This window comes from Puma concolor, chromosome A1 (genome assembly GCF_028749965.1).
Source record: "Puma concolor isolate L17-30 chromosome A1, mPumCon1.1.hap2, whole genome shotgun sequence".
Classification (NCBI taxonomy): domain Eukaryota; kingdom Metazoa; phylum Chordata; class Mammalia; order Carnivora; family Felidae; genus Puma; species Puma concolor.
Window position 1 is genome coordinate 219,459,365 of NC_141667.1, and position 26,528 is coordinate 219,485,892.

The 26,528-nt window shown below is 35.3% G+C and overlaps 1 protein-coding gene across 3 annotated transcripts in view; it reads left to right on the forward strand.

The window, feature by feature from the left end:
- RB1 (RB transcriptional corepressor 1) overlaps window positions 1-26,528 on the forward strand; it is a 174,805-nt gene that overhangs the window by 138,125 nt on the left and 10,152 nt on the right. For all 3 annotated transcript variants that reach the window (XM_086711974.1, XM_086711981.1, XM_086711986.1), the window contains 6 exons: window positions 7,384-7,502; window positions 10,825-10,967; window positions 16,567-16,712; window positions 21,567-21,671; window positions 22,376-22,489; window positions 22,589-22,752. In XM_086711974.1, coding sequence (XP_086568100.1) covers window positions 7,384-7,502; window positions 10,825-10,967; window positions 16,567-16,712; window positions 21,567-21,671; window positions 22,376-22,489; window positions 22,589-22,752 — 791 coding nt within the window. The remainder of the gene's footprint in view (window positions 1-7,383; window positions 7,503-10,824; window positions 10,968-16,566; window positions 16,713-21,566; window positions 21,672-22,375; window positions 22,490-22,588; window positions 22,753-26,528) is intronic.

The following is a 26,528-nucleotide window of genomic DNA, read 5'->3' on the forward strand; positions in this document are numbered from 1 at the left end:
TTAAAAATATATATACGTTTGTGTGTAAAATTGTATATAATTGATATAACATTACTACTACTTTGAAGTTTTCAAGTCCTGGGGCGCCTGGGAGGCTCAGTTGGTTGAGTGTCTGACTCTTGATTTTGGCTCAAGTCATGACCGCAGGGTCGTGGGAATGAGCCCCTTGTTGGACTCTACGCTGAACATGGAGCCTACTTAAGATTCTCTTTCTCGGGGTACCTGGGTGGCTGAGTCAGCTAAGAGTCCAACTCTTGGTTTTGGCTCACGTCATGATCTCAGAGTTGGTGAGTTCAAGCCCCACATTGGGCTCTGTGCTGTCAGTGAGGAGCCTGCTTAGGATTCTCTCTCTCTCCCTTTCCATCCCCACGTGTGCTCACTCTCTCTCAAAATAAATGAATTTAAAAAAATAATTGAAAAATATAAAGATTCTCTTTCCCCCCTCTGTTCCCTCCCCCACTCACACTCTCTCTAAAATAAAAAAAGAAATTAATTAAAGTTTTCAAGTTCTTAAAAATATCTGCTTTTAGTCTGTAATGTAACAAAGGGATTGCTGTTTTGGGAGACTTTTTTTTTTAATTTTTTTTTTAACGTTTATTTATTTTTGAGACAGAGAGAGACAGAGCATGAACGGGGGAGGGGCAGAGAGAGAGGGAGACACAGAACTGGAAGCAGGCTCCAGGCTCCGAGCCATCAGCCCAGAGCCTGACGCGGGGCCTGAACTGTTTTGGGAGACTTTTTAAAAATTGCTTCAAATGATCACTTATAGTGAAAATCTAGTTAGAATTTTGGTTCTCTTTTGCATAATTTCTTATATTTAACGAGTGTGTTTTTCAAAAACAATGCTTCTAACTCAAACATTGCTCAAACTGGTTATAATATAAATTGTCAAGCATTGTCAAAATTTGATTCATAGTTCATCATTATATTATTCTGGTATTTACTATACCAAATAGTTACCCTTGAAAGGAAAAATAATATTTTATATAAGCTGTCACTGTTTGGTAAGTTATGTAATTATTTTAAGCAAATATTGTGGAAGTCCTCTCTGATTAAATAAATACGACTTTGTGTTGTTTTTTGCGAGAAGAATGATCGTCAGGAATATTTAACTTTATTAAATAGTGTATAATACCAGAATTAGCTTTGGTAAAATTAATTCATGCACTTGTTTTATTGCTGCTGTCTTTTGTACTAAGAAATTAATGAAATATTATAGTGTAGTCATAGTGCATACGAGCTCAGACTCTGCAGCCTGGCTGCCTAAGTTCAAATGCCTTTGTTAGCTTCATTTTCTGTGTCAAGTGGGGATAGTATACCTACATCGTAGGGTTTTGTGAAAATTAAACGCATACATGCAGTAAGCATTTACTAAATGCTACTATTGTTAATGACAGATATTAATATGGATTTCTTTTCCAGGAAATCCTTTGGATAAAGATGAAAAATAATAGTGAAATTAATAAAATATTTTTAATAATTCATAATTAATACTAGTTCTAGGAAGCTACTGTATTCATTATGTAAAAATAGCTTAAAAGAGTTTTGGTTTTTATATTTATAAATGTCAAAAGTTATTATCCTGTGCTCTGAAAATAATTTTAGTTTATAATACAGTATTGTTAGAATTTACTAGAATAGCGAAATTTTCTAATCTGTAAAATTAGTAGTGGTAACGCTTAATTCACAGGTTTATTTTGAGGATTACATGAGATAATACATTTGTAAACTTTGTAAAAAACTTTGTAAACTCAAAGTGCTTTAATCCTAAGGAAACCATAAAAATAATACATCATTTTGCTTTGCCAAATGTATCTTAAATGAACTTTCATTATCAATTTAGTGTTCAGTGCCCCAAAGGGCAAATTTCATATTAGGGTCATGCAAGTATAAGTTATTGCCTCCTTAAATTTTGCATCCAAGGCACCTCTCTTGCTTTACCCTAGTCCTGGCCCTGGCCCTGGCCCTGTTTTATACTACTTATAGACATTTTTCTTTTGGAGAGAAGAAAAGCTGAAAGACATTTTTGTTGATAACATACTACTGCTGAAATATAAATAACCCAGAGTATACTGGTAATTTCATATTTTCTGTTCTGCTTACAGTGAATCTGAGGACTAAATTAAGTAAATGTAGGCTTTTCTTTTTTTTTAAATTTCAGATCAGTAGCATTAATTCCTGAGTTACATGCACACAACTCCAAAGTTGTTTGCTCTCACTAGACTTGGTACTAAACATGCCTGGCACATTCTTCACTCATAACGGAGCTAAGAAATTGATAGGAAATTCTGTCACTTGTAACAGAGTTAAGGCAGTATGGATTACGGTGACCTCTATCACCTGCAGTACATTCCTGAAAGCAAACAATACATCATTCAATTAATCAAATATTTTTAGAACCCCAGTTCTATGCTACAAATATATATAATAGGAAACAAGGCACAATTGAACTAGCTATCTCTATATTAGTGATTTTTGACACAAAAAATCTGTATCTTAAAACATAGTTTCTATTGTAATAGATGTTCCATTTCTCTTAGCATGCTCAGACTTTGTAGCATGGTCTTTAGGATTTTGCATCATCAAACAGCTACCCACCTTTTTCTCTAGCAATCTCTTCACTACTATACCACCACTTTACTTTAGTACTAGTAGTGTCTTTTTTAGTTCCTAAACTAACATCAGTTTCTTATCACATTTTCTTTCATCTTAGGAAACCTCTGCCTCCTGCTTCTCTCAAAGTACAACTTCTCTTCACATCTCAGCATCCATGTTACCTTCTCAGATATATCTTCCTTGAACTAACCCCCTCTACCAGTGTTTCCATTTGTATTCTTCATGAGAAACTCTGTTTCATAGATTTTTTCCGAATGTGTCATTCCTTGTTTATTGTATGCCTCTTCCTACTGGACTCTGAGCACCATGTGGGGAGGAGGAATATCTTTCCCTGGAACTACTTCATAGACAAAACTAATAGTTTTACTCCAGGTTGCCTGAGTGCTCCAAGGTACTCTACTGCACTTCACTTTGAACAAGTCTTCTAAGAATAGGCATTCTGAAATAATTTTCCTGTTTTTGCTTTCTTTATGGCTAAGGTACACATACTATGTTTGACTAATGCTTGAGGGAAAAAGATGGGGGAAAGCAGTAGATAAATACTTTATTTTTAAAAGATTTAGGGTATATATAACTAAGAAACTTCTATTTTTAATTTTATCCTCACTTTAAGGCAGAATTAACCTCAAAGAATTTTGAACACTTTTTACCTACTCACTTCATTTATTCAATAAATGTTGAGTCTCTACTGTGTGCCAGGCATTTTTAGACATTGGAAATGCTGTTGTGAACAAGATAACTGGAGGAGACAATAAACAAGTAAACAAATGAACGCATAATATAATTTCAAATAGTGATCAGTGCTATGAAGAAAATAAGGCAGAGTTGGGAGTAGCAAACTAGTGGGAATTATGACTGCCTTGGACAGGATGTTCAGAGAAGGCTTTGCTGAGAAGGTGCTATTTGAGGAGACAATGTGAACAATAGAATGGGTTGAGCCATGGAAAATTCTGCAGACAGAGGAAAGAGCATATATGGAAACAGAGACAGAATCATGCTGTGTTCAAGGAATATAAAGATGACTAGTATGACAGGAGTGAAAGGAGGAAAGCAGTAGAAAGTGAGTCCTGGGAGGTAACAAGGGCCAGACATTAAGTTTGGATTTATTCTAGTGTGATGAGAAGTCATTGAGTAGGGTGGAGGGTGTGAGGAATAGCCTATTAACTCTATTGAGAAGAGCTGGGAGGCAGCAAGAGTGGAAGTGTTGAAAAACAGTCGGAGGATGCTTTTGTGGTAGTACAGACAAGAGAGAATAATGACTTAGACTACAGTAATGTTAGAGATGATGAGAAGTTAGACTTGGGATATATTTTGAAGTTAGAGTCAGCATGACTTTCCTGGATGGGATAGTGGAGTGTGAGGGAAAAAATAATTGAAGATGACTCCTTTTTTGCTTTGGACAACAGGTTATAAGGAGTGATAATGATATGGGAAAAACTAGAAAAGAGCAAGAGTATTTTGGTGGTAGAGGATTATCGAAGTTTATTTTGCACATAGACCTCAATTGAATATGTTGAGTAAGGTGGAAGAAGACAGACGTTTCTGAAATGATTCTTCCAGTCCATTGGTATCTGGCAATTGGAGGGTTGTTTGTAATTTTTAATTCCTAGCATAGGGCCACTTACCAAGTAGACAAACAACAAATACTGGGTGGATAGACAGATGGAATGTATGAGGTATACATTCATATATTTGAACAGATACATCATCCTTTGTATAAAAGCATTTATTATGTATAAATAAGAACTGAACCATAATAATTTCAAATGCTTACATAGCACTCTGTGCCAGGCTTTGTTCTAAATGTTTAACATGTGTTATTCACTTTATTCTCACAATACTATAAGTTACTATCATGATTAGTATCTCCACATAACAGTTCAGAGGAGTGAATCATGAGGTTAAGCAACTTGTCCAAAGTTATGCAACCAATAAGTGGCTGGGATTTGATTCTGTGTGGTGTGGCTCCAGAGTCTCATGCCTGACCACTGCACTGTACTTCTTTCCCACTATCATGACATACTCATTATAAACATATCTATATATCTGTGTTACCAATTGTGTTGGGGGGAGATGGAGGAATAAAAGGGATACTTGAGTGAAACATGAAGACTATTGGTTAAAAAATGCTACCTTAACCCTTGGAGGAGGCATTCACTTTAGTATAATACTGTTATGCTAATCCGCAGCCCAGCCTGTTGTGCTAATCTGAAGAGAAAGTAGAATGCCTGATTTGTAGTATACCTAAATCCTGTGAAGGCTCAGGTTTACTTGCATTTCTTAGTGAGTCTTAGGGTCTCTTAAAATATCATTGAAATAAAAATGGGAATAGGCCACTACTGCTGAATATATGGATTTATAGATGGATTTATACCCACACTATTTTAGTTAAATAAGTATATTCAATTTGTCAGTGGCTAGAATATGTAAAACATTGAATATGACTACCTGTATTAACTGGTGTTGTTAGCCTTACCTTACTCCAATGAAAGCCTTTACTTAGATTGCACTTCAGAGTGCCCCTAATGAAAGGAAAGAATAGAAAAGAATTATTTATAATAAAAATCATGTTATGAAGCTGTAGGAAAAAACCCTAATATTATTTATTTTTTAAAGATTTAATTTAACTTGGTTTATTGTGGTTTTAGTCAAAAGTTTTTAGTTTTTATGTAGTCAAATCAGTTCATCTTTTTCTTTGACTTCTGGATTTTGGTTAAGCCTGCAAAGTCCTTTTTTTTTTTTTTAGATATCACAGATCATTTAGTGAAACACTTTAAAAAGTGATGAAAACAATGCTACCATAAAACACAGTAACCACACAAAACCAAATCTGTCAGCAATTATAAATGTCTAAAATCACTGAAATTTGGTTAAGCATCCAACTTCGGCCCAGGTCATGATCTCATGGTTTGTGAGTTTGAGCCCCACGTTGGGCTCTGTGCTGACAGCTAAGAGCCTAGAGCCTGCTTTGGATTCTATGTCGTCTTCTCCCTCTGCCCCACCCCCACTTGCACTCCATCTCTCTCTGTCTCTCAAAAATGAATAAACATTTAAAAAATCACCCAAATTGGATTTAAAAAAAACCCAAAACCTAAATATATGTTGTATTCAAATAATGTTACTCAGCAATGTTGAAAATGAAAGAACAGAGAAAGGCATATTGGGCTAATAGTAAGAGAAAAAGAAGTCACAATCTTAACATCGGTTTAATAGGTTCAACATACTACAATTAAGGAACAGAAAGCCATGTTGTAGTGTTCAAGAATGCAATCTTTAGTGAAGATTTGACAGTTCTGAATATACACTCAGTAGCATAGTATTCAAATTCATTGAGAAAAAACTTCTTACATGAAATAGTAATAAATGCATTATTAGTATAAGGAGACTTTAACTCATGCTTCCCAACCCACCATAGCTCAAGTGGACAAAAGATAAATATATGGAAGATGTAAATGCTATAATTAGTAAACATGTAATTGATATATAAAGTTCTATAGGCTGAAAGTAGTTTTCCAGTACCCATGGAATGTTTATAAAAGTATTTATATATTAGGCCATAAAAGAAAGTAAGTTCCAAATGTAAGAAATAAGCAACTTCTCTGATTATATATTATAGTAGAAAATAAACTTGTGAGATGGAAGGAACGCCTTATCACCTAGAACCTTTTTCTTCAATGTTAAATGGTCCTTATTGTAAAAATTAGTATTAGTAATAATGTTACTCATGACTTCATTATAAAATTTTTAATTATGTTTACACATCACTTTGTGTAAATACTCTTGATCTCAGGGTCATGAGTTCAAGCCCCATGTTGGGAGTAGAGGTTACTTAAAAAAAAAAAAAGAAAAGAAATATATAGTTCTATAATAGAAATAAAGTGATGTTGAGAGATTTTTATCTCTCTGTTCATGAGTGGGAATGGGGTATAACTTACCTTTTTGTGATGTCCTTGACGAGTTTTAGTATCATTGTTGTACTAGCCTCATAAGATGAGATCAAGAATGTTTCTACTTTTTCCATTGTCAGTAAAGTTTGAGTAAAAGTGTAATTATCTGTTCTTTTTATGTTTGGTAGACTTTGCCGGTAAAACCAAAGGTGTTTGATATGCTTAATATTTTCCTTATGGGGAGATTTTTAATTATTGATTCTAGTTTTTTAATAGTTTATAAGGACTATTACTACTTTATTTTATTGTTTAGTTCATTTATATTTCTGTGGAATTTTCTACTTGGTCTAAGTTTTCCAATTTATTGGCATAAAACTATTTATAACAATCCCCTATTATCTTCCTAATTTTTGTGATAATAGTCCCACTTTTTGTTCCTATTACTGTTTATTTCTTCTCTTTTTCTCAATCTGACTGGAGATTTAATTTTTCTAGTTAATTCAAAGAACCAGTTACTAGCTTTGTGATCAAACAGTGCATGTATCTTTTAGTTTCATTAAATTATGCTCATATCTTTATTATTTGTCTTTGTGCCATATTTAGGTATTTTCTCTGTATTTCTCCCTAACTTTTAATTTCTTTTCTAACATAAACATTTCAAGTTATGCATTTTTCTGGTCCTTTATTTTATGTATATAGAATAAAAATTGGCAATCAGTATTGTCAAAGTGAAGAAAAGGATCTCATTTGAATTCTAAATCACTGCTGTCAATTGTAACTAACTTTGTAGCACTCCCCATGTCAGGCAGTAGGATTTTGATATGCACATGGGAAAATCATACTTACCAGTGTGGTTTTAATGTCATCTTGTTTCATATAGGATTCACCTTTATTTGATCTTATTAAACAAGCAAAGGACCGAGAAGGACCAGCTGATCACCTTGAATCTGCTTGTACTCTCAGCCTTCCTCTCCAGAGTAATCACACTGCAGCAGATATGTAAGTAGAATGTATGCTGTGCTATTAACTCAACCTGCAAATAGGTTTTGAGCATGGTGTAATGCAAGATACTATATGGAAACTGTAAGGAATAGAATTTTGAATAAGACATTGTTCTTGCTTTGAGGGAGCAGGAATATAAGATACATGACCCAAGATCATATAAAAGTGGTACCAAGTGCTACTGAAATCACTCATGTTTGATGTAATGAGGATAGTTTTCATGGCAGAGATGGCAATTTAGTTAGGTCTGAAAGATGGAAAGTAGGATTTCTCTATGGAAACTGGAGAGGAGGGAGGAGACAGACGGTGTTCCAAGAGTCAGAAATGGCATGAGTTCCAAAGTGTAATGCCAAGAAAGTGGGAAACATTTTCAGGGAGTACAGATCAATGCATTTGGGGTAAAGCATAGGATAGGCATAGGGATTAGCGTAGGATATGAAACTAAATCAGTTAATAGGTACACGATGATGATGATGGTGACGATAATGGAAGAAAAAAGCAAATAGCTAATATTTATTGAGGGTTCACTATGGGCTGGACAGTTGGCTAAATACTTGAGATTGGTTTTTTTTCCCATTTGGTCTTCATAACATCCCTATAACGTGATATATACTGCTATCAGCCTCAGTTCTCTGTAAAATAGGAATTAGAGGAATAAGGTAACTTGCCAAAACTCAACAGAAATCAAACCCAAGCAATCTGACCCTGAAGTGCATGCTCCTAAGCATTCTAGCTCTTCTGCCTTTTATAGAAGTGTACCTAATGTTGTTTCTATTTAGTTTTGTCTAGGAATTGACATTATAGTGCTCTGTGATTAGTTCAGGGACTACTTTCCAGAGATGTCCTTTCCATGCTAACTTGTACCCAAACTATTTCTAGCATATGACGCTTCTGCCTTTACATATAAATTTGTTGGCTAAGTTATGCATTAATGTAAATAATCAAGCATTATCTTTTTCTTTAATTCAGTAAGCAGTTGTCTAAGTGCCAGGAAGTTTTCTAGACTCTGGGAATAAAAGGTGGGTAAGGTGGACTAGGTTCTTCTCTTCATAGTGCTTATATTATGGAGGAAGTAAACTAATATATGATGTGCTTTTAGAGTATACTAGGTTTGGGGTGCCCGGCTGGCTCAGTCAGTAGAGCATGTGACCCTTGATCTCAGGGTCATGAGTTCAAGCCCCGTGTTGGGAGTAGAGATTACTTAAAAAGAAAAAAAAATAGAGTATATTAAGTTTTATAATGGAAATAAGTGATATGAAAGCGAGAAACTGAGAGTGTAGGAATGTTTAGGGAAACTTTTTCTAATAAAGTGATATTGCACCTGATACCTCAAGCACAGATGGATGCTGACCAGTCATGAATCTTCATGATATGCATTCCAGGCAGAGCAAACAGTAAGTGTGGTGGCCCTAGGGCAGATCAAACTTAGCTGGTCTGAGGAACAGAAGGAAATCCCAGTATGCTTGGGGTAAAGTGAGCAAGAGGAGGTTGGAGGTACAATAAGACAAGTTTGGAGAGGCAAACCAGGGCTGGACCTTTTAGGTTTCCATGGGCCATAGGAAGGGGTTTGGATTTTAGAAGGGCAGTGGGAAAGCATTAAAGTTTTAAGTAAGGGTGCAGCTTGCTATAATTTGTATTTTTAAAGAGCCATTTTCTAGCTGCTGTTTGAAGTGCAGATAGGTTTGGAGGAGGGTAAAGAAGAAGTAGGAAGACCAGTTTGGAGATAATTTCCATAGTCCAAGTGAGAGAGGTAGGTGACTTGGTCTAAGATACATCAGTAGAGATAGAAAGAAATGGAAAGATCTAGGAGGTATTTTAGAGGAAGATTTAATAAGATTTCGTTTTGCATTGAGTTTGAGGAATTGGGAAGAGGAAGAAATTAAACATAACGCCTATATTTTAGACTTAAGAAACAGGATGTAATGTGGAGCCATTTATTGAAACGGGAAAAACAGAGGGAAGAAATCAAGAGCTCCCCTTTGGCCTTCTTAAGTTTGAGATTCAAGTAGTGATGTCCTGTAGGTAATTGAATATTTGTACCTAGAACTCCAGGGAGATTAACTTCTATCCAAGTTAAATTTGTCTACAATATTATGAATTAGTGAATTGAAGGGAAATACAAGATTGGAAATAGACTAGACCCTGTTACTTAAAAGATTATGATGGTGATTCCCTTTTCTTAGTGTATTAGTTAACATATGTAGTGTTAACTAATACTATAGTTATATATAATATAACTATATATATTATATATAATATTATAACTATATATATTATATATAATATAACTATATATATTATATATATATACATATATATATATATATATATATATAAATAATACTATAGTTAACTATATGTAGTGGAAACATCCATAGTAAGGTTTAAATCCTCCTCCTTGCTCAGAATTACTTCTCAGCTACAGGAAAAAATTATAAAGTAGCTCTGGATTATCCTATAAAAGGTAACACAAGAGTGGTAGAATGTCAGAAATTGAGATATAATATTTACTAATATCTTCCTTGATTTATGCCTGACATGTTTAGTATATAGGTATAAATCTTCCTTGATAATGTTATCTGAAGTATTAGATAGAATTCTGTACTGTGTAATTTAGATGGTATGTGTGTGTGTATAACTTAAGTTTTATCATATATATGAACCATAGTTATCAATGAAACATTTTTTTAACTTTATTTATTAGCTTAGAGACAGAGAGACAGAGACAGAGAGAGAGAGAGAGAGAGAGAGAGAGAGAGAGAGAGAGAGAATCCCAAGCAGGCTGTGTGCTGTCAGTGCAGAGTTCCATGTGGGGTTCGAACCCATGAACTGTGAGATCATGGCCTCAGCTGAAACCAAGAGTTGGATGTTCTAACTGACTGAGCCAACCAGGCGCCCTATCAATGCAACATTTTTAAGAGGAGAATCAGAAACATGACAACACTATTTTGGTGTCAATAACTTATTCTTTTAAGCTAGAGTTATTTTATGATCTCAATCTCACTGTAACTATTAAAATTGAGCATATATACAAATGTAGCTGTCTTTTTTTTTTCCAGTAAAGCAGTAACTCCCAGAAAAAGCCATTTCTTAAAATAGTTAGAAATTATAACAACCAGCTTAGTTTTCCTCTTAGGCAGTATCTTTTCTAGCTTGTATTTAAATAGCTTGCTGAATGAAGGAATTTGATGTATAATAACAAACTAAATAGATATGTTTAGATGCATGTGTACAGCTGTGTTTGTGTGTGCATGAGAGAGAAAGAGAAAGAGACTCTTAGCGAACTTCAAATGAAGTCTTTTCCTTTGAATATGTCTAGGTATCTTTCTCCAATCAGATCCCCAAAGAAAAAAGGAACTACACGTGTAAATTCTACTGCAAACACAGAGGCACAAGCAACCTCAGCCTTCCAGACTCAGAAGCCATTGAAATCTACCTCCCTTTCACTTTTTTACAAAAAAGGTTAGTAGATGATTACTTTCAAGAACATGACCTCTGAAACCTGGCTGTGACTGGGTTCAAATCATAGCCCTTCTGCTTACTAGGTTTGACTTTGTCACCTATTATCTCTGTGCTTCAGTTGCTTCATCTGTAAAGTGGAAATGATAATAATCTATTTTATAATAATAATCTACCTTATAGGGTTTTTGAGTTAATTAAATGAATTAACACATAAATGCTTCAAACAGGGCTTAGCACATAGTAAGCACTCAAAAAGTGTTGGATGTTGGTATTGTTGCTGCTGCCGCGTTTGTTATGCCTTCAAATTTGTTTTTGGAAATGTTTGCCCCTGACAGTGACAGTACCTCTACTGTTCAGGTGTGTATGTAAAGTTAAGACTGTTAAAGTGTGCTGTGGTCTAGTTCAGGCATATTTCCTGGTAATTAGGTTGTAGAGCATTCTCTGTGTGTGTATGAGGTGGGGCAGTTGTGTCCGTGCATGTGTATATACAGCTGACCCTTGAACAATGTAGGGGTTAGGGGCGCTGATCCCCCATGAAGCCAGAAATCTGCATACAGCTTTTGACTCCCCAGAAACTTTACTCATAGCCTACTGTTGACTAGAAGTCTCACCGACAGCATAAACAATTGACACGTATTTTGTATATGTATTATATACTGTACTCTTACAATAAAGGAAGTTAGAGAAAAGTATTATTAAGAAAATCAGGGGTGCCTGGGTGGCTCAGTCAGTGAAGCATCCAACTCTTGACTTCGGCTTAGGTCATGATCTCACAGTTTCATGAGTTTGAGCCCCTACCTCAGGCTCTGCGCTGACCCTTCAGAGCCAGCTTGAGATTCTCTCTCTCTCTCTCTCTCTCTCTCTCTTCTCTTCTCTCCTCTCTCTCTCTCTCTCTCTCTCTGTGTGTGTGTGTGTGTGTGTGTGTGTCTCCTCTTCTCATGCTCAGACTCTCTCAAAATAAACTTTAAAAAAATCATAAGGAAAATACATTTATAGTACTGTTGTGTATTTATAAAAAAAATCCATGTATAAATGGACCCTCACAGTTCAAACCCATGTTGTTTAAGGGTCAGCTCTGTGTGCAAGTGCACACGCACTTGAAGCTCTCTGAAGGAACATGAAAAGCCAGATTCCTCTGCGATAAATACTTTTTCTGATTTTATTCAGGTCAGAAATATACTGAGTTTTATAGGCATATTGTAACATATCCCTTAAGTTAGAGCAGTGTTAGTGAGTGTGGTCCCCAAAAGCAGAATCCACCTCACCTGAAAATTTGTAGAAAGGAAAATTTTTGTTTAGGCTCCATTTAGAGCTATACTCAATCAGAAACTCTAGAAGGCGTGCAAAAAAAAAAAAACCAAAAGAAAAAGAAAAAAGAAAGTCCTTATTTTAACAAGCCTTCCAAGGCAAGTCTAATGCATGCTAAAGTGTGACCCAGTAGAGTAGTTACCTTAAAAATTGTGACTACTTTATGAGTCTTTGAAAGGTGTAATTAAAACAAAGGTCATTACAAATTCCTGAACACCCACACTCTTCCAAAACTCAATCAGGAGGAAATAGAAAGCTTGAACAGACCCATAACCAGCGAAGAAATTGAATCGGTTATCAAAAATCTCCCAACAAATAAGAGTCCAGGACCAGATGGCTTCCCAGGGGAGTTCTACCAGACGTTTAAAGCAGAGATAATACCTATCCTTCTCAAGCTATTCCAAGAAATAGAAAGGGAAGGAAAACTTCCAGACTCATTCTATGAAGCCAGTATTACTTTGATTCCTAAACCAGACAGAGACCCAGTAAAAAAAGAGAACTACAGGCCAATATCCCTGATGAATATGGATGCAGAAATTCTCAATAAGATACTAGCAAATCGAATTCAACGGCATATAAAAAGAATTATTCACCATGATCAAGTGGGATTCATTCCTGGGATGCAGGGCTGGTTCAACATTCGCAAATCAATCAACGTGATACATCACATTAACAAAAAAAAAGAGAAGAACCATATGATCCTGTCAATCGATGCAGAAAAGGCCTTTGACAAAATCCAGCACCCTTTCTTAATAAAAACCCTTGAGAAAGTCGGGATAGAAGGAACATACTTAAAGATCATAAAAGCCATTTATGAAAAGCCCACAGCTAACATCATCCTCAACGGGGAAAAACTGAGAGCTTTTTCCCTGAGATCAGGAACACGACAGGGATGCCCACTCTCACCGCTGTTGTTTAACATAGTGCTGGAAGTTCTAGCATCAGCAATCAGACAACAAAAGGAAATCAAAGGCATCAAAATTGGCAAAGATGAAGTCAAGCTTTCGCTTTTTGCAGATGACATGATATTATACATGGAAAATCCGATAGACTCCACCAAAAGTCTGCTAGAACTGATACATGAATTCAGCAAAGTCGCAGGATACAAAATCAATGTACAGAAATCAGTTGCATTCTTATACACTAACAATGAAGCAACAGAAAGACAACTAAAGAAACTGATCCCATTCACAATTGCACCAAGAAGCATAAAATACCTAGGAATAAATCTAACCAAAGATGTAAAGGATCTGTATGCTGAAAACTATAGAAAGCTTATGAAGGTAATTGAAGAAGATTTAAAGAAATGGAAAGACATTCCCTGCTCATGGATTGGAAGAATAAATATTGTCAAAATGTCAATACTACCCAAAGCTATCTACACATTCAATGCAATCCCAATCAAAATTGCACCAACATTCTTCTCGAAACTAGAACAAGCAATCCTAAAATTCATATGGAACCACAAAAGGCCCCGAATAGCCAAAGGAATTTTGAAGAAGAAGACCAAAGCAGGAGGCATCACAATCCCAGACTTTAGCCTCTACTCCAAAGCTGTCATCATCAAGACAGCATGGTATTGGCACAAAAACAGACACATAGACCAATGGAATAGAATAGAAACCCCAGAACTAGACCCACAAACGTATGGCCAACTCATCTTTGACAAAGCAGGAAAGAACATCCAATGGAAAAAAGACAGTCTCTTTAACAAATGGTGCTGGGAGAACTGGACAGCAACATGCAGAAGGTTGAAACTAGACCACTTTCTCACACCATTCACAAAAAGAAACTCAAAATGGATAAAGGACCTGAATGTGAGACAGGAAACCATCAAAACCTTAGAGGAGAAAGCAGGAAAAGACCTCTCTGACCTCAGCCGTAGCAATCTCTTACTCGACACATCCCCAAAGGCAAGGGAATTAAAAGCAAAAGTGAATTACTGGGACCTTATGAAGATAAAAAGCTTCTGCACAGCAAAGGAAACAACCAACAAAACTAAAAGGCAACCAACGGAATGGGAAAAGATATTTGCAAATGACATATCGGACAAAGGGCTAGTATCCAAAATCTATAAAGAGCTCACCAAACTCCACACCCGAAAAGCAAATAACCCAGTGAAGAAATGGGCAGAAAACATGAATAGACACTTCTCTAAAGAAGACATCCGGATGGCCAACAGGCACATGAAAAGATGTTCAGCGTCGCTCCTTATCAGGGAAATACAAATCAAAACCACACTCAGGTATCACCTCACGCCAGTCAGAGTGGCCAAAATGAACAAATCAGGAGACTATAGATGCTGGAGAGGATGTGGAGAAACGGGAACCCTCTTGCACTGTTGGTGGGAATGCAAATTGGTGCAGCCGCTCTGGAAAGCAGTGTGGAGGTTCCTCAGAAAATTAAAAATAGACCTACCCTATGACCCAGCAATAGCACTGCTAGGAATTTACCCAAGGGATGCAAGAGTGCTGATGCATAGGGGCACTTGTACCCCAATGTTCATAGCAGCACTCTCAACAATAGCCAAATTATGGAAAGAGCCTAAATGTCCATCAACTGATGAATGGATAAAGAAATTGTGGTTTATATACACTATGGAATACTACGTGGCAATGAGAAAAAATGAAATATGGCCTTTTGTAGCAACGTGGATGGAACTGGAGAGTGTGATGCTAAGTGAAATAAGCCATACAGAGAAAGACAGATACCATATGGTTTCACTCTTATGTGGATCCTGAGAAACTTAACAGGAACTCATGGGGGAGGGGAAGGAAAAAAAAAAAAAAAAGAGGTTAGAGTGGGAGAGAGCCAAAGCATAAGAGACTGTTGAGAACTGAGAGCAAACTGGGGGTTGATGGGGGGTGGGAGGGAGGAGAGGGTGGGTGATGGGTATTGAGGAGGGCACCTTTTGGGATGAGCACTGGGTGTTGTATGGAAACCAATTTGACAATAAGTTTCATATATAAATAAAAAATAAAATAAAATAAAAAATAAATAAAACAAAGGTCATTAATATATAAAGTAGATGGGAAAAAAACCTCAATTTTGTGTATTCCTTTTCTCCAAACCTGTATCCCAGTAGTATTTTTTATAGACTCTCTAAATAAATCTTATGTTAGTATCCAAGGGCTAGTTTGCCTTCTATGTACATAGCTCTGCACTAAGACTAGGGATTATTAACTCATAAAGAAAATAGTGATGGAAGTAGCTGAGGTTACTGTTAAAATGCTGTTTACTGTTGGTGGGAATGCAAACTGGTGCAGCCACCCTGGAAAACAGTATGGACATTCCTTAAAAAGTTAAAAATAGAATTATCCTATGATCCAGCAATTGCACTATTAGGTATTTACCCAAAGGATACAGAAATGTAATTTGGAAGGGATAACACACACCCTGATGGTTATAGCAGTATTATCAACAATAACCAAATTATGGAAAGAGCCCAAATGTCCATGGATAAAGAAGAGGTGGTATGTGTGTATGTACGTGTATGTGTGTACACACACATATATACATACATATGTGTATATACACACACGTGTGCATATATATATACACACACAATGGAATATTAACCATCGAAAACAATGAAATCTTGGGGTGCCTGAGTGACCCAGTTGGTTAAGTGTTCGACTCTTGATTTCAGCTCATGATCTTATGGTTCATGGGTTCGAGCCCCACATTGGGCTCCATGCTGAGCATGGAGACTGCTTGGGATTCTCTCCCTCCCTCTCTCTCTCTCTCTCTCTCTCTCTCTCTCTCTACCTCTACCCTCCCCTGCCTGCATGCTCCCTCCCCCCTCTCTCTCTCAAAACAAAAAAGAAGGATGAAGTCTTGGCATTTGCAACAATGTGGATGGAGCTAGAGAGTATTATGCTAAGTGAAATAAGTTGGTCAGAGGACAGATACCATGATTTCACTCATTTGTAGAATTTAAAAAACAAAACAAATGCACATAGGGGAAAAAAAGAGGCAGACCAAGAAACAAACTCTTAACTATAGACAACAAGCTGTTGGTTACCAAAGGGCAGGTAGGGAGTGGCTTAAAGAGGTGATGGGTATTAAGGAGGGCACTTGTGATGAGCGCTGGGAGTTGCATGTAAGTAATGAATCAGTGAATTCTACACCTGGAACTAATATTACATGTTAACTAACTGGAATTTAAATAAAAACTTGAAAAAAATGTGCTGTTTAACAGTGTTATGGTTATAACAATTTAATGTTCCGAAAAATCCACTTGTAATTGAAAATGAATAATAAACATGATTAATTCCCCTTATGTCTCCAGTGTACCGACTGGCCTATCTTCGACTAAATACCCTGTGTGCACGCCTTCTGTCTGACCACCCTGAACTGGAACACATCATCTGGACCCTTTTTCAGCACACACTGCAAAATGAGTATGAACTCATGAGAGACAGGCATTTGGATCAGGTAATAATGTAGTTCACTTCTCTTCTCCTACTTATTTGTTAACTGTATACTGATTTCTTAAAAGATTAGATTCAAATGAGAAGCCAAATCAATTTTGCAGACTTAATATATGTGCACTTGTTAGCTACCTTTTGTAATTTTGCTGTACTTCTTAGAGCTTTAGAGCTTGAGAGTATTTTAGTAACTTGCTTAATGACCTAAAAGATCTTGTTTACACAAATCATTGAAGAAACCGTTTATTGTGGACTTTTTCTGTCTTGTGCTAAACTAGATTTCATGTTAGTATGGAAAAAGCATGAGATTTAAGAACAATTTGATCTGGGGGCACCTGGGTGGCTCCGTCGGGTAAGCGTCAAACTTCGGCTCAGGTCATGATCTCGCTGTTCATGAGTTCAAGCCCGGCATCAGGGTCTGTGCTGACAGCTCAGAGCCTGGAGGCTGCTTCAGATTCTGTGTCTCCCTCTCTCTGCCCGTCACCTGCTTGCACTCTGTCTCTCTCTCTGTCTCTCAAAAATAAATGAACATTAAAAAACTTATTTAAAAAACCCAAGTTTATTTAAAACAGTGCCTACTGTTTGAATGAATGAACAAACTAATGACTGAAAGATTTAATTTACAGAGAACCATCTCTCATATCTTCATTTTTCTTCTCTGTACCGAATAATAAGAATATATATTTTTTTTAGTAACAACTTATTGAGATGTAATTCACATACCATACAAATTAAAGTATATACCCCAGTGGTTTTTAGTATATTCATGGAGTTGTGCAAGCATCGTCACAAACACTTTTAAAACAGTTTTTTATCATGCCAGAAAGAAACACCATACCCTTAAGTACTTACCCCCTGTTCCCCCACTCCCTCCATCCCCAGGCAATACTAGTCTTTCTATCTCTGTAGATTTGCCTATTCTGGACGTTTTTAATAATTGCAGTCATATAATCTGTTGTCTTTTGTGTCTGGCTTCTTTTATTTAGTACAGTGTTTTCATTGCTTATCTGTGTTATAGCTTGTATAAGTACTTCATTCCTTTTTATTGCTGAATAATATTCCATTGTGTGGATATACCACATCATATATATCTGTTCATCATTTAGTGTACATTTACTTTCTATTTTTTGGCTACCATGATTAATGTTACTGTGAACATGTATGTACAAGTCTTGTGTGGATATATGTTTCCAGTTTTCTGGATGTATACCTAGAAGTGAAATTGTCAGGTCATATAATAACTGTGTTTAACCTTTGAAGCCTGGCCAGATTATTTTCCAATTTACCCACACCATTTTACATTCCTACCAGCAGTGTATGAGGTTCTAGTTTCTCCACATCCTCACCAACTTCTTATTTGCTTTTTTAATTATACTCATCCTAGTGGGTATAGAGTGATATCTCTTTATGGTTTTGGTTTTCATTTCCCTAATTGCTAATGATACTGATTGAACATTAAACACACTTTTCATGTGCTTATTGGCCATTTGTTTATCTTCTTTAGAGAAATATCTATTCAGATCATTTACATAATTTTTAATTGAGTGTCTATTTATTATTGATTTATAAGGGTTCTTCATGTTGTCTACATAAAAGTCCCTTATTTCATATGATTTGCAAGTGTTTTTTCCAGTTCTGAGTTGTCTTTTTCACTTTTTTGATGGTGTCCTTTGAGGCACACAAGTTTTAAATTTTGATCATATTCCACTGGGTGTTGTATGGAAACCAATTTGACAATAAATTATACTTAATATAAAAAATTTTGATCGTGTTCAGTTTATCTGTTTTTTTCTTTTGATGCTAGTGCTTTTGGTGTCATATCTAAAAAACCGTTGCCAAATCAGAGACCACCAAGGTTTATCCTTATTTTTCTTCATTTTTCTCAGAGCCTGGGAAAAATGAGTATGAACAATTTAATGTTCTGAAAAATCCACTTGTAATTGAAAATGAATAATAAACATGATTAATTCCCCTGCTAGCTCTTACTTTTTTTTTTTCAGTTAATTTTTCTGTATGGTGTGAGATAGTAGTCTAACTTCATTCTTTTGTGTGTGAATACTGCTTGTTCCAGCAGCATTTCTTGAAAAGGCTTTTCTTTCCCTCTTGACAGTTGTCAAAAATAAACTAACTATATATATGTAAAAGTTCATTTCTGGTCTCTTAATTGTACTGCATTGATCTGTAGGGAAGCATGATACCCCAGTTTTACTCTTCTTTTTCAAGATTTGTTGTGCTGTTCTGAAGCTTGCATTTCTATATGAATTTTAGGATCACCTTGTCAATTTGTACAAAGAAGGCAACTGGAATTTTGATAGGGATTGTACTGAATCATAAATCAGTTTGAGCAGCTCTGTCATCTTAACAATATTAAGTATTCCAGTCCATGAACATGTGATGTCTTTCCATTTATTTAGATGTTCTTTAATTTTTTCAGTAACGTTTTTAAGTTTTCAGAGTACAGTCTTGCATTTGTTATACTCAATTTAGACCTAAGTAGTTTATTCCTTTTAACACTATTGTAAATGAAGTTGTCTCTTTAATTTCTTATTTGGATTGTTCATTGCTAGTGTATGGAAATACAATTAATTTTCATATATTAATCATCTTACAGTTTTGCTGAAGCAATTTATCAGTTGTAATAGTTTTTAGTGGATTCCTTACTATTTTCAATATATAAACTCATGTATCTTCAAATAGAGGTAGTTTTACTTCTTCCTTTGCAATCTAGATGACTGTTATTTCATTTACTTGTCAAATTGCTTTGGCATAGAACCTCCAATACAGTACTGAATGAAAGTGGTGAAAGGGGACATCCTTGTCTTATTCCTGACCTCAGGGGAAAGCATTCAGTCTTCCACCATTAAATGTATTGTTAGCTATGGAGTTTTTGTATATGCCCTTTATCAGGTAGTGGAAGTCCCCATCTATTCTTAGTTTATTGAGTGTTTTTATCACAAATGGGTATTGAATGCTTTTTTCAAATGCGTTTTTCTGTATCTATTGAGATGATCATTGGGTTTTTTCCTTTTTATTGTATTGTGGTGTATTATATTAATTAATTCTTCAGTATGTTAAACCAGCCTTGCATTTCTGGAATGAATCCTACTTGGTCACATAGTACATTAGATATGCTGCTGATTCAGCTTGTTTTTGTTAAGGATTTATACATCTGTAATCATAAGAGATAATGGTAATCCTCCTCTGATGTCTGTTTTTGAGTACTACTGACCTCACAGAATTAATTGGAAAGTGTTCCCTCCTCTTCTAATTTCAGAAGAGTTTGTGAAGAATTGGTATTGATTTTTTTTTTAATGTTTGGTAGAACTCACCAGTGAAGCCATCTAGGCCTGGGCTTTTGTTTGTGGATAGTTTTTTATTATTAATGAAAGCTCATATTTTCTATTTCTTCTTTAGTCAGTTTTGGTAGTTTGTGTCTTTTCTTAAATTTTTCCAGTCCATCTTAGATAGTTGTTTTGTTGGTATGCAATTGTTCATAATGTTCCCTTAAAATCCTTTTATTTCTGTAAGGTCAGTAGTAATGTTCCCAATAAGAATATTTTTAGCAAAAGGTACACTAGTGTATAAGGGTATAACCTACAAATATGTATATTTTACAAGAGAATAAATATTTGGATATATAAATTCTAGGATGTTGGATTTTTAAAAGTAGGCACTCATTGCCTTATGGTTCTGCTTTTCTACAATATAGAAAGACAGTAGTGCTAAGGGTTTCTAAAGAGATTAGGTATCTTGAATCAAGAAGATTTTTGCAGAGAGAAACCTTAGGAAAAGAACTGAAGTAGGAAAAAAATGTGAATTAGCAAAGAAGTTATTGGATGGCATTCTGAATGGGGAGACCAGAATTGGGGCTGGTAGGTTGCTGAACAAGGGATGGTGAATAGATATTCTCGGCGATAGTATATATAAGCAAGAATGTTGCAGAGATATGAATACTTAAATTTGGCAATAAAATTCATGCAAATGAATAAAGTTTGATTTTTAAGTTCATAGAGAATAATTTCCAATCTAATTTTTATATTAAATTTTTTTTTATTAAAATGTAATATGCGGGGCGCCTGGGTGGCGCAGTCGGTTAAGCGTCCGACTTCAGCCAGGTCACGATCTCGCGGTCCGTGAGTTCGAGCCCCGCGTCGGGCTCTGTGCTAATGGCTCGGAGCCTGGAGCCTGTTTCCGATTCTGTGTCTCCCTCTCTCTCTGCCCCTCCCCCGTTTATGCTCTGTCTCTCTCTGTCCCCAAAAAAATAATGGTTGAAAAATAAAATAAAATTATTAAAAAAAAAATGTAATATGCATATAGAAACATCCATGTATCATAAGGATACATCTTAATGCAGATTCATCAGCTGAACTCACCTGCATAACCTGTCTCCAAATCAGGAACATTATCTACAATACAAAGACTCTCTCCTGCCCCTTGCTAGAAAGTCCCCTTACCACTATCACCAAATGTATTCAGTATTATTTTATCTGATAGTTTGAACCTTTTACACAACTGGCTTTTTTTCTTTTTAAGTGCTAGTTACACAGTTAACTCATTCGAGTTTCAGCTTTTCTGGGAAAAATTTAAGTAACGGGTGAAGGTTAGAGTTATTTACAAACCAGATGATCAATTCTAATAATTGAGATTTGGCTATTTGCATTTTGTCCCTTAAACACAATTTGGGCTAAACACTTCACATCAACTTTCAAACTGGGCTCAGGATTAGAAAAGATAATCCTATAGGAACTTAAGCTTCCGTTTTTTTTTTTTTTTGGAAGCTAAAAGAAAGATAACAGAGTACTCTTTAGAACACAACTGTGTAACAAAATTCTGATATTTTTATATTACATTGATTTACTAGATTATGATGTGTTCCATGTATGGCATTTGCAAAGTGAAGAATATAGACCTTAAATTCAAAATCATTGTAACAGCATACAAGGATCTTCCTCATGCTGTTCAGGAGGTAAGTAACCTTCCATGGTAAGATTTTAGATATATCCATATCCATAATATAGATAACTTAAGTCATTAATTAGACCATATATTCTGACCTTATTATATAAATTCACCTGTCAATTTTTTACTTTTATGTTATTAATTATTTGTAACTAAAATGGAATTGGAAAGTTAAGACATTTTAATATCCAAATTTATATTTTAAAGTTAATAAGGAATACTGTATCCCTCCAACAAAGAGGAATATTTGTAATAAACATTACATGTATATATACATAAAAAATATCTGTGATGTTTCAGGGCACCTGGGTGGCTCAGTCAATTAAGTGTCCAGCTCTTGGTTTCGGCTCAGGTCATGATCTCATAGTTCATGAGTTCAAGCCCTGCATTGGGCTCCGTGCTGACAGGGCAGAACCTGCTCAGGATTCTCTCTTTTCCTCCCTCCCTCCCCAACTCTTTTTCTTTCTCTTTCTCTCTTTCTCTTTCTTTCTATCTCAAAGTAAATAAACAAACTTTAAAAAAAAAATGCATCACATTTCACTTCTGGTAGAGCAGCTATAATCTAAACCTAAGAAGGCTTTTTCAGGTGATTTTTTACTACATAGTATGTGATTCTTACTGTTCAAACATATTATGAATTATTTATAAAGAAAATCTAAAGAGGTAAATTTCTAAATTCATTTAACAGTTGTTTTTATTCTTCTTCCTCAGACATTCAAACGAGTTTTGATCAGAGAAGAGGAGTATGATTCCATTATAGTATTCTATAACTCAGTCTTCATGCAGAGACTTAAAACAAATATTTTGCAGTATGCTTCTACCAGGGTATGTCAGAAGTATCCTTTGACTGGGAAACTCTATTTATAAAGCAATGGATCTCATTAAAACATTAAAAAAATAATCTACTTTTTGTTTTTGCCTTAGCCCCCAACTTTGTCACCAATACCTCACATTCCTCGAAGCCCTTACAAGTTTTCTAGTTCACCTTTACGAATTCCTGGGGGAAACATCTATATATCACCCCTGAAGAATCCATATAAAATTTCAGAAGGTGTGCCAACACCAACAAAAATGACTCCAAGATCGAGGTTTGTGTTTTCTCTTTAGGGAAGGGGCAAAGAATAAGAGGAGATTGTTTTGACCCAAGCACAAAAATATAAAGCTTTCTTCATTTAAAATGAATGACAATTTATATTAAGTGACATGGCAAGAATTTGGTAGAAAAGATAATGTTTACTTAAATGGTTTTGCAAATTTAGTCATCAACCTTTCTGGTTGCTGGGATCTATTTTTTGTGAACAGAGAACAACTTTTGTAATAAGTTTAAAATCACTTTCATATTTTTGCAAGTAGACAATCTGCTAAGCAAAGTGGATTACTTTCAGTTAAGAATTTTTATTCTGTAGATTTATTGAATGTCCTATAAGCTCAGTGAACTTGTTCGTCTTGCTTTGTTGTTAAAATGTAGATGACTGATTAAATGTAGATGACTGTAAATTAAGTCTTTAGAAGTCCATTCTTAATTCTGCCTGCAGTTTCCTTACATTACTTGGGGCAGGTGTCAGGGCTACTATGGAAGGGTGCTGTCTATCAGGGAGATGATGAGTATGAAGCTGTTTTAAATTCCTAGATGAAAGGTTCTGTGCAACTACAAATCATTATATCATCTTCTACATCCAACCACAAGTGCTTTCTGGCTTTGAAGTGCTTCCATTGACTTATTATATGTTATCATGGGCAGTTTGAAACTGACTTAATTTGTAGAGTGGTAGGCAGATTAGGAAGTGTAGTTAATGTAGTCTCATCTCCCCAAATTGTCAGCTCATATAGTTGTACTTAATGAGCAAGAAAAACAGGGAGAAGGAGATATATTAACCCTTGAGAAAACATTTGTGTGGGGTGTTTAATTACATAAGTAATGCACACTCATGGTAAAAATCTCAAACTCTACAGGAAGAGATAAAGTAGAAAATAATTGGCAAATGATATAAATGCTCTCATGCACTTTGTACCATATTTTATTTGATGTTCTTATAGTATCTGTGTACTGATACCTACAAATTATGTTGTAAGTTCCTAACATGCTGCACCGTGCATATTTAATTTACAGTCCCACACTGCCACATGAAAATGTATACTTAGGTAATGAGAATTGATCCATATTATACTTATGATGATGGCTATTTGCTGAATTTAGTAAAATCATTTCTGGGTTGAGGTTCTTTAGCAAAAAATTCACATTCTTAAAGTTTTAGATAAATCATTTGTCAGGTATTAAGAGAGCATCTTTAAAAAAAATTTTTTTTACATTTATTTATTTTTGAGAGACAGAGACACAGCATGAGCAGGGGAGGGGCAGAGAGAGAGGCAGACACAGAATCAAAAGTAGGCTCCAGGCTCTGAGCTGTCAGCACAGACCCCGATGCGGGGCTTGAACTCATGAACAGCGAGATCATGACCTGAGCCAAAGTCGGATGCCCAACCAACTGAGCCACCCCAGGCACCCTAAGAGAGCATCTTAATACTCTACTTATCCAGCATATTTAGGTATTCTGCTTAATCAAATATATATAGAATGATGGCCACTTATCAAGGAATTGTAGGACAATAAAATCTATTAGTCCCATGTGCATATGATTAGTCTCATGTGCATATTATTATATCCTTGTTATGTCAGGCTAATGCTGTTCTTCAGCTTTATTATTAAAAACAAGTTATATGGTTCACTCATGGCAACCACAAAACCCCAAACCTATGATATATACACAAAAAATAGAAAGAAAGCCAAATATAACACTATAGAAACTCATCAGTCACAAAGCAAGAGAAGAAGGAACAGAGAAGAACTACAAAACAACCATTAAACAAGGAACAAAATAGCAATAAATACATACCTATCAATAATAACTTTAAATGTAAATAGCCTGAATGCTTCTATCAAAAGAGAGGGTGGTGGAATGGATAAAAATACAAGACCCTTCTGTATGCTGGCTATAAGAGACTCACCTTAGACATAAAGACACATACAAATTGAAAGTAAAGGGATGGAAAAACATTCACCATGTAAATGGAAGCAAAAAAAAAAAAAAGCAAAAAAATCAGCAGTACTTATCCGAGACAAAATAGACTTCAAAACAAAGACTGTAATTAGAGACAAAGAAGGGCATTACAGAATGATAAAGCAGTCCAACAAGAGGATGTAACATTTGTAAATATCTGTGTACCCAACACATGTATTAGAGCACTTAAATACATAAAGCACATACTAATGAACATAAAGGGAGAAATTGATGGTAGTACAGTAATAGTAAGGGACTTTAACCCTCCTCTTCATATCAGTGAATAGATCATTCAGGCAGAAAATCAGTAAGGAGACAGTGTCTTTAAATGACACTTTGGAACAGGTGGACATAATATTCAATCCAAAAACAAAAAAAATATTACTCTCAAGTGCACATAGAACATTCTCCAGGATAGATCACATGTGAGACACAAAACAAGCTTCAATAGATTTAAGCGGATTGAAATCATACCATGCATCTTTTATGATCACAGCAGTATGAAACTAGAAATAAATCACAAGAAAAAAACTGGAAAAAACACAAACACGTGGAGACTAAACAACATGATACTAAATAACCAATGGGCCAACAAAACAATCAAAGAAGAAACAGATTCATGGAGAGAAATGAAAATGAAAACACAATAGTCCAAGAATCTTTGGGATGCAGTGAAAGAGTTCTAAGAGGAAAATATATAGCAATACAGGCCCACTTCAAGAAACCAGAAAAGCTCAAATAAACAATAAACCTTAACCTAAATGAACTAGAAAAAGACGAACAACAAAGGCCAAGGTGAGTAGAAGAAAGGAAATAATAAAGATCACAACAGAAATAAATGATGTAGAGACTAAAAAGAAGAAAGTTAACAAAACCAAGAGCTGGTTCTTTGAGAAGATAAACAAAATTGATTATCCCTTAGCTATACTCATCAAGAAAAAGAGACAAAGGACCCAAGTAAATAAAATCAGAAAGGAAAGGGCAGTAACAGCTGACACCACAGAATTATGAAGGAATCTAAGAGACTACTACAAAAAATTGTATACCAACAAATTGGATGACCTTGCAGAAATAGATAAATTCATGAAAACATACCATTTTCCAAAACTGAATCAGGAACAAATAGAAAATCTGGACAGACTGATTACTAGTAATGAAATTGGATCAGTAATCAAAAAACTACCAAAAAATAAACGTCCAGTCCAGATGCGTTAATAGATGAATTCTACCAGATATTTAAAGAAGAATTAATACCTATTCTCCTCAAACTATTCCAAAAAAATGGAAATGGCAGGAAAGCTTCCAAATGCATTCTACAAGGCCAGAATTATCCTGATCTGATAACCAAAACCAGACAAAGTCCCCACAAAGAAAGAAAACTACAGGCCAGTATCCCTGATGAATATAGATACAAAAATCCTTGACAACATATTAACAAACCACATTCAACAACATATCAAAAATATCATTAACCACAAGCAATGGGATTTATTCCAGGGGTGCAAGGGTGGTTTGATATTTACAAATCAATCAACATTGTGCAGTGCATCAACAAAACAAAGGATAAAAATCATATGATAATCTCAGTAGACCCAGAAAAAGCATTGACAAAATTCAACATCACTCATGATAAGAAACTTTCAACAAAGTGGTGTTAGAGGTAACATACCTCCACATAATAAGGCCATATATGAAAAACCCACAGATAACATGATACATACCACATGATAACATCATAGTGAGAAACTGAGCCTTTAAGATCAGGAGTAAGACAAAGGATTTTCACTCTCATCACTTTTACTTAA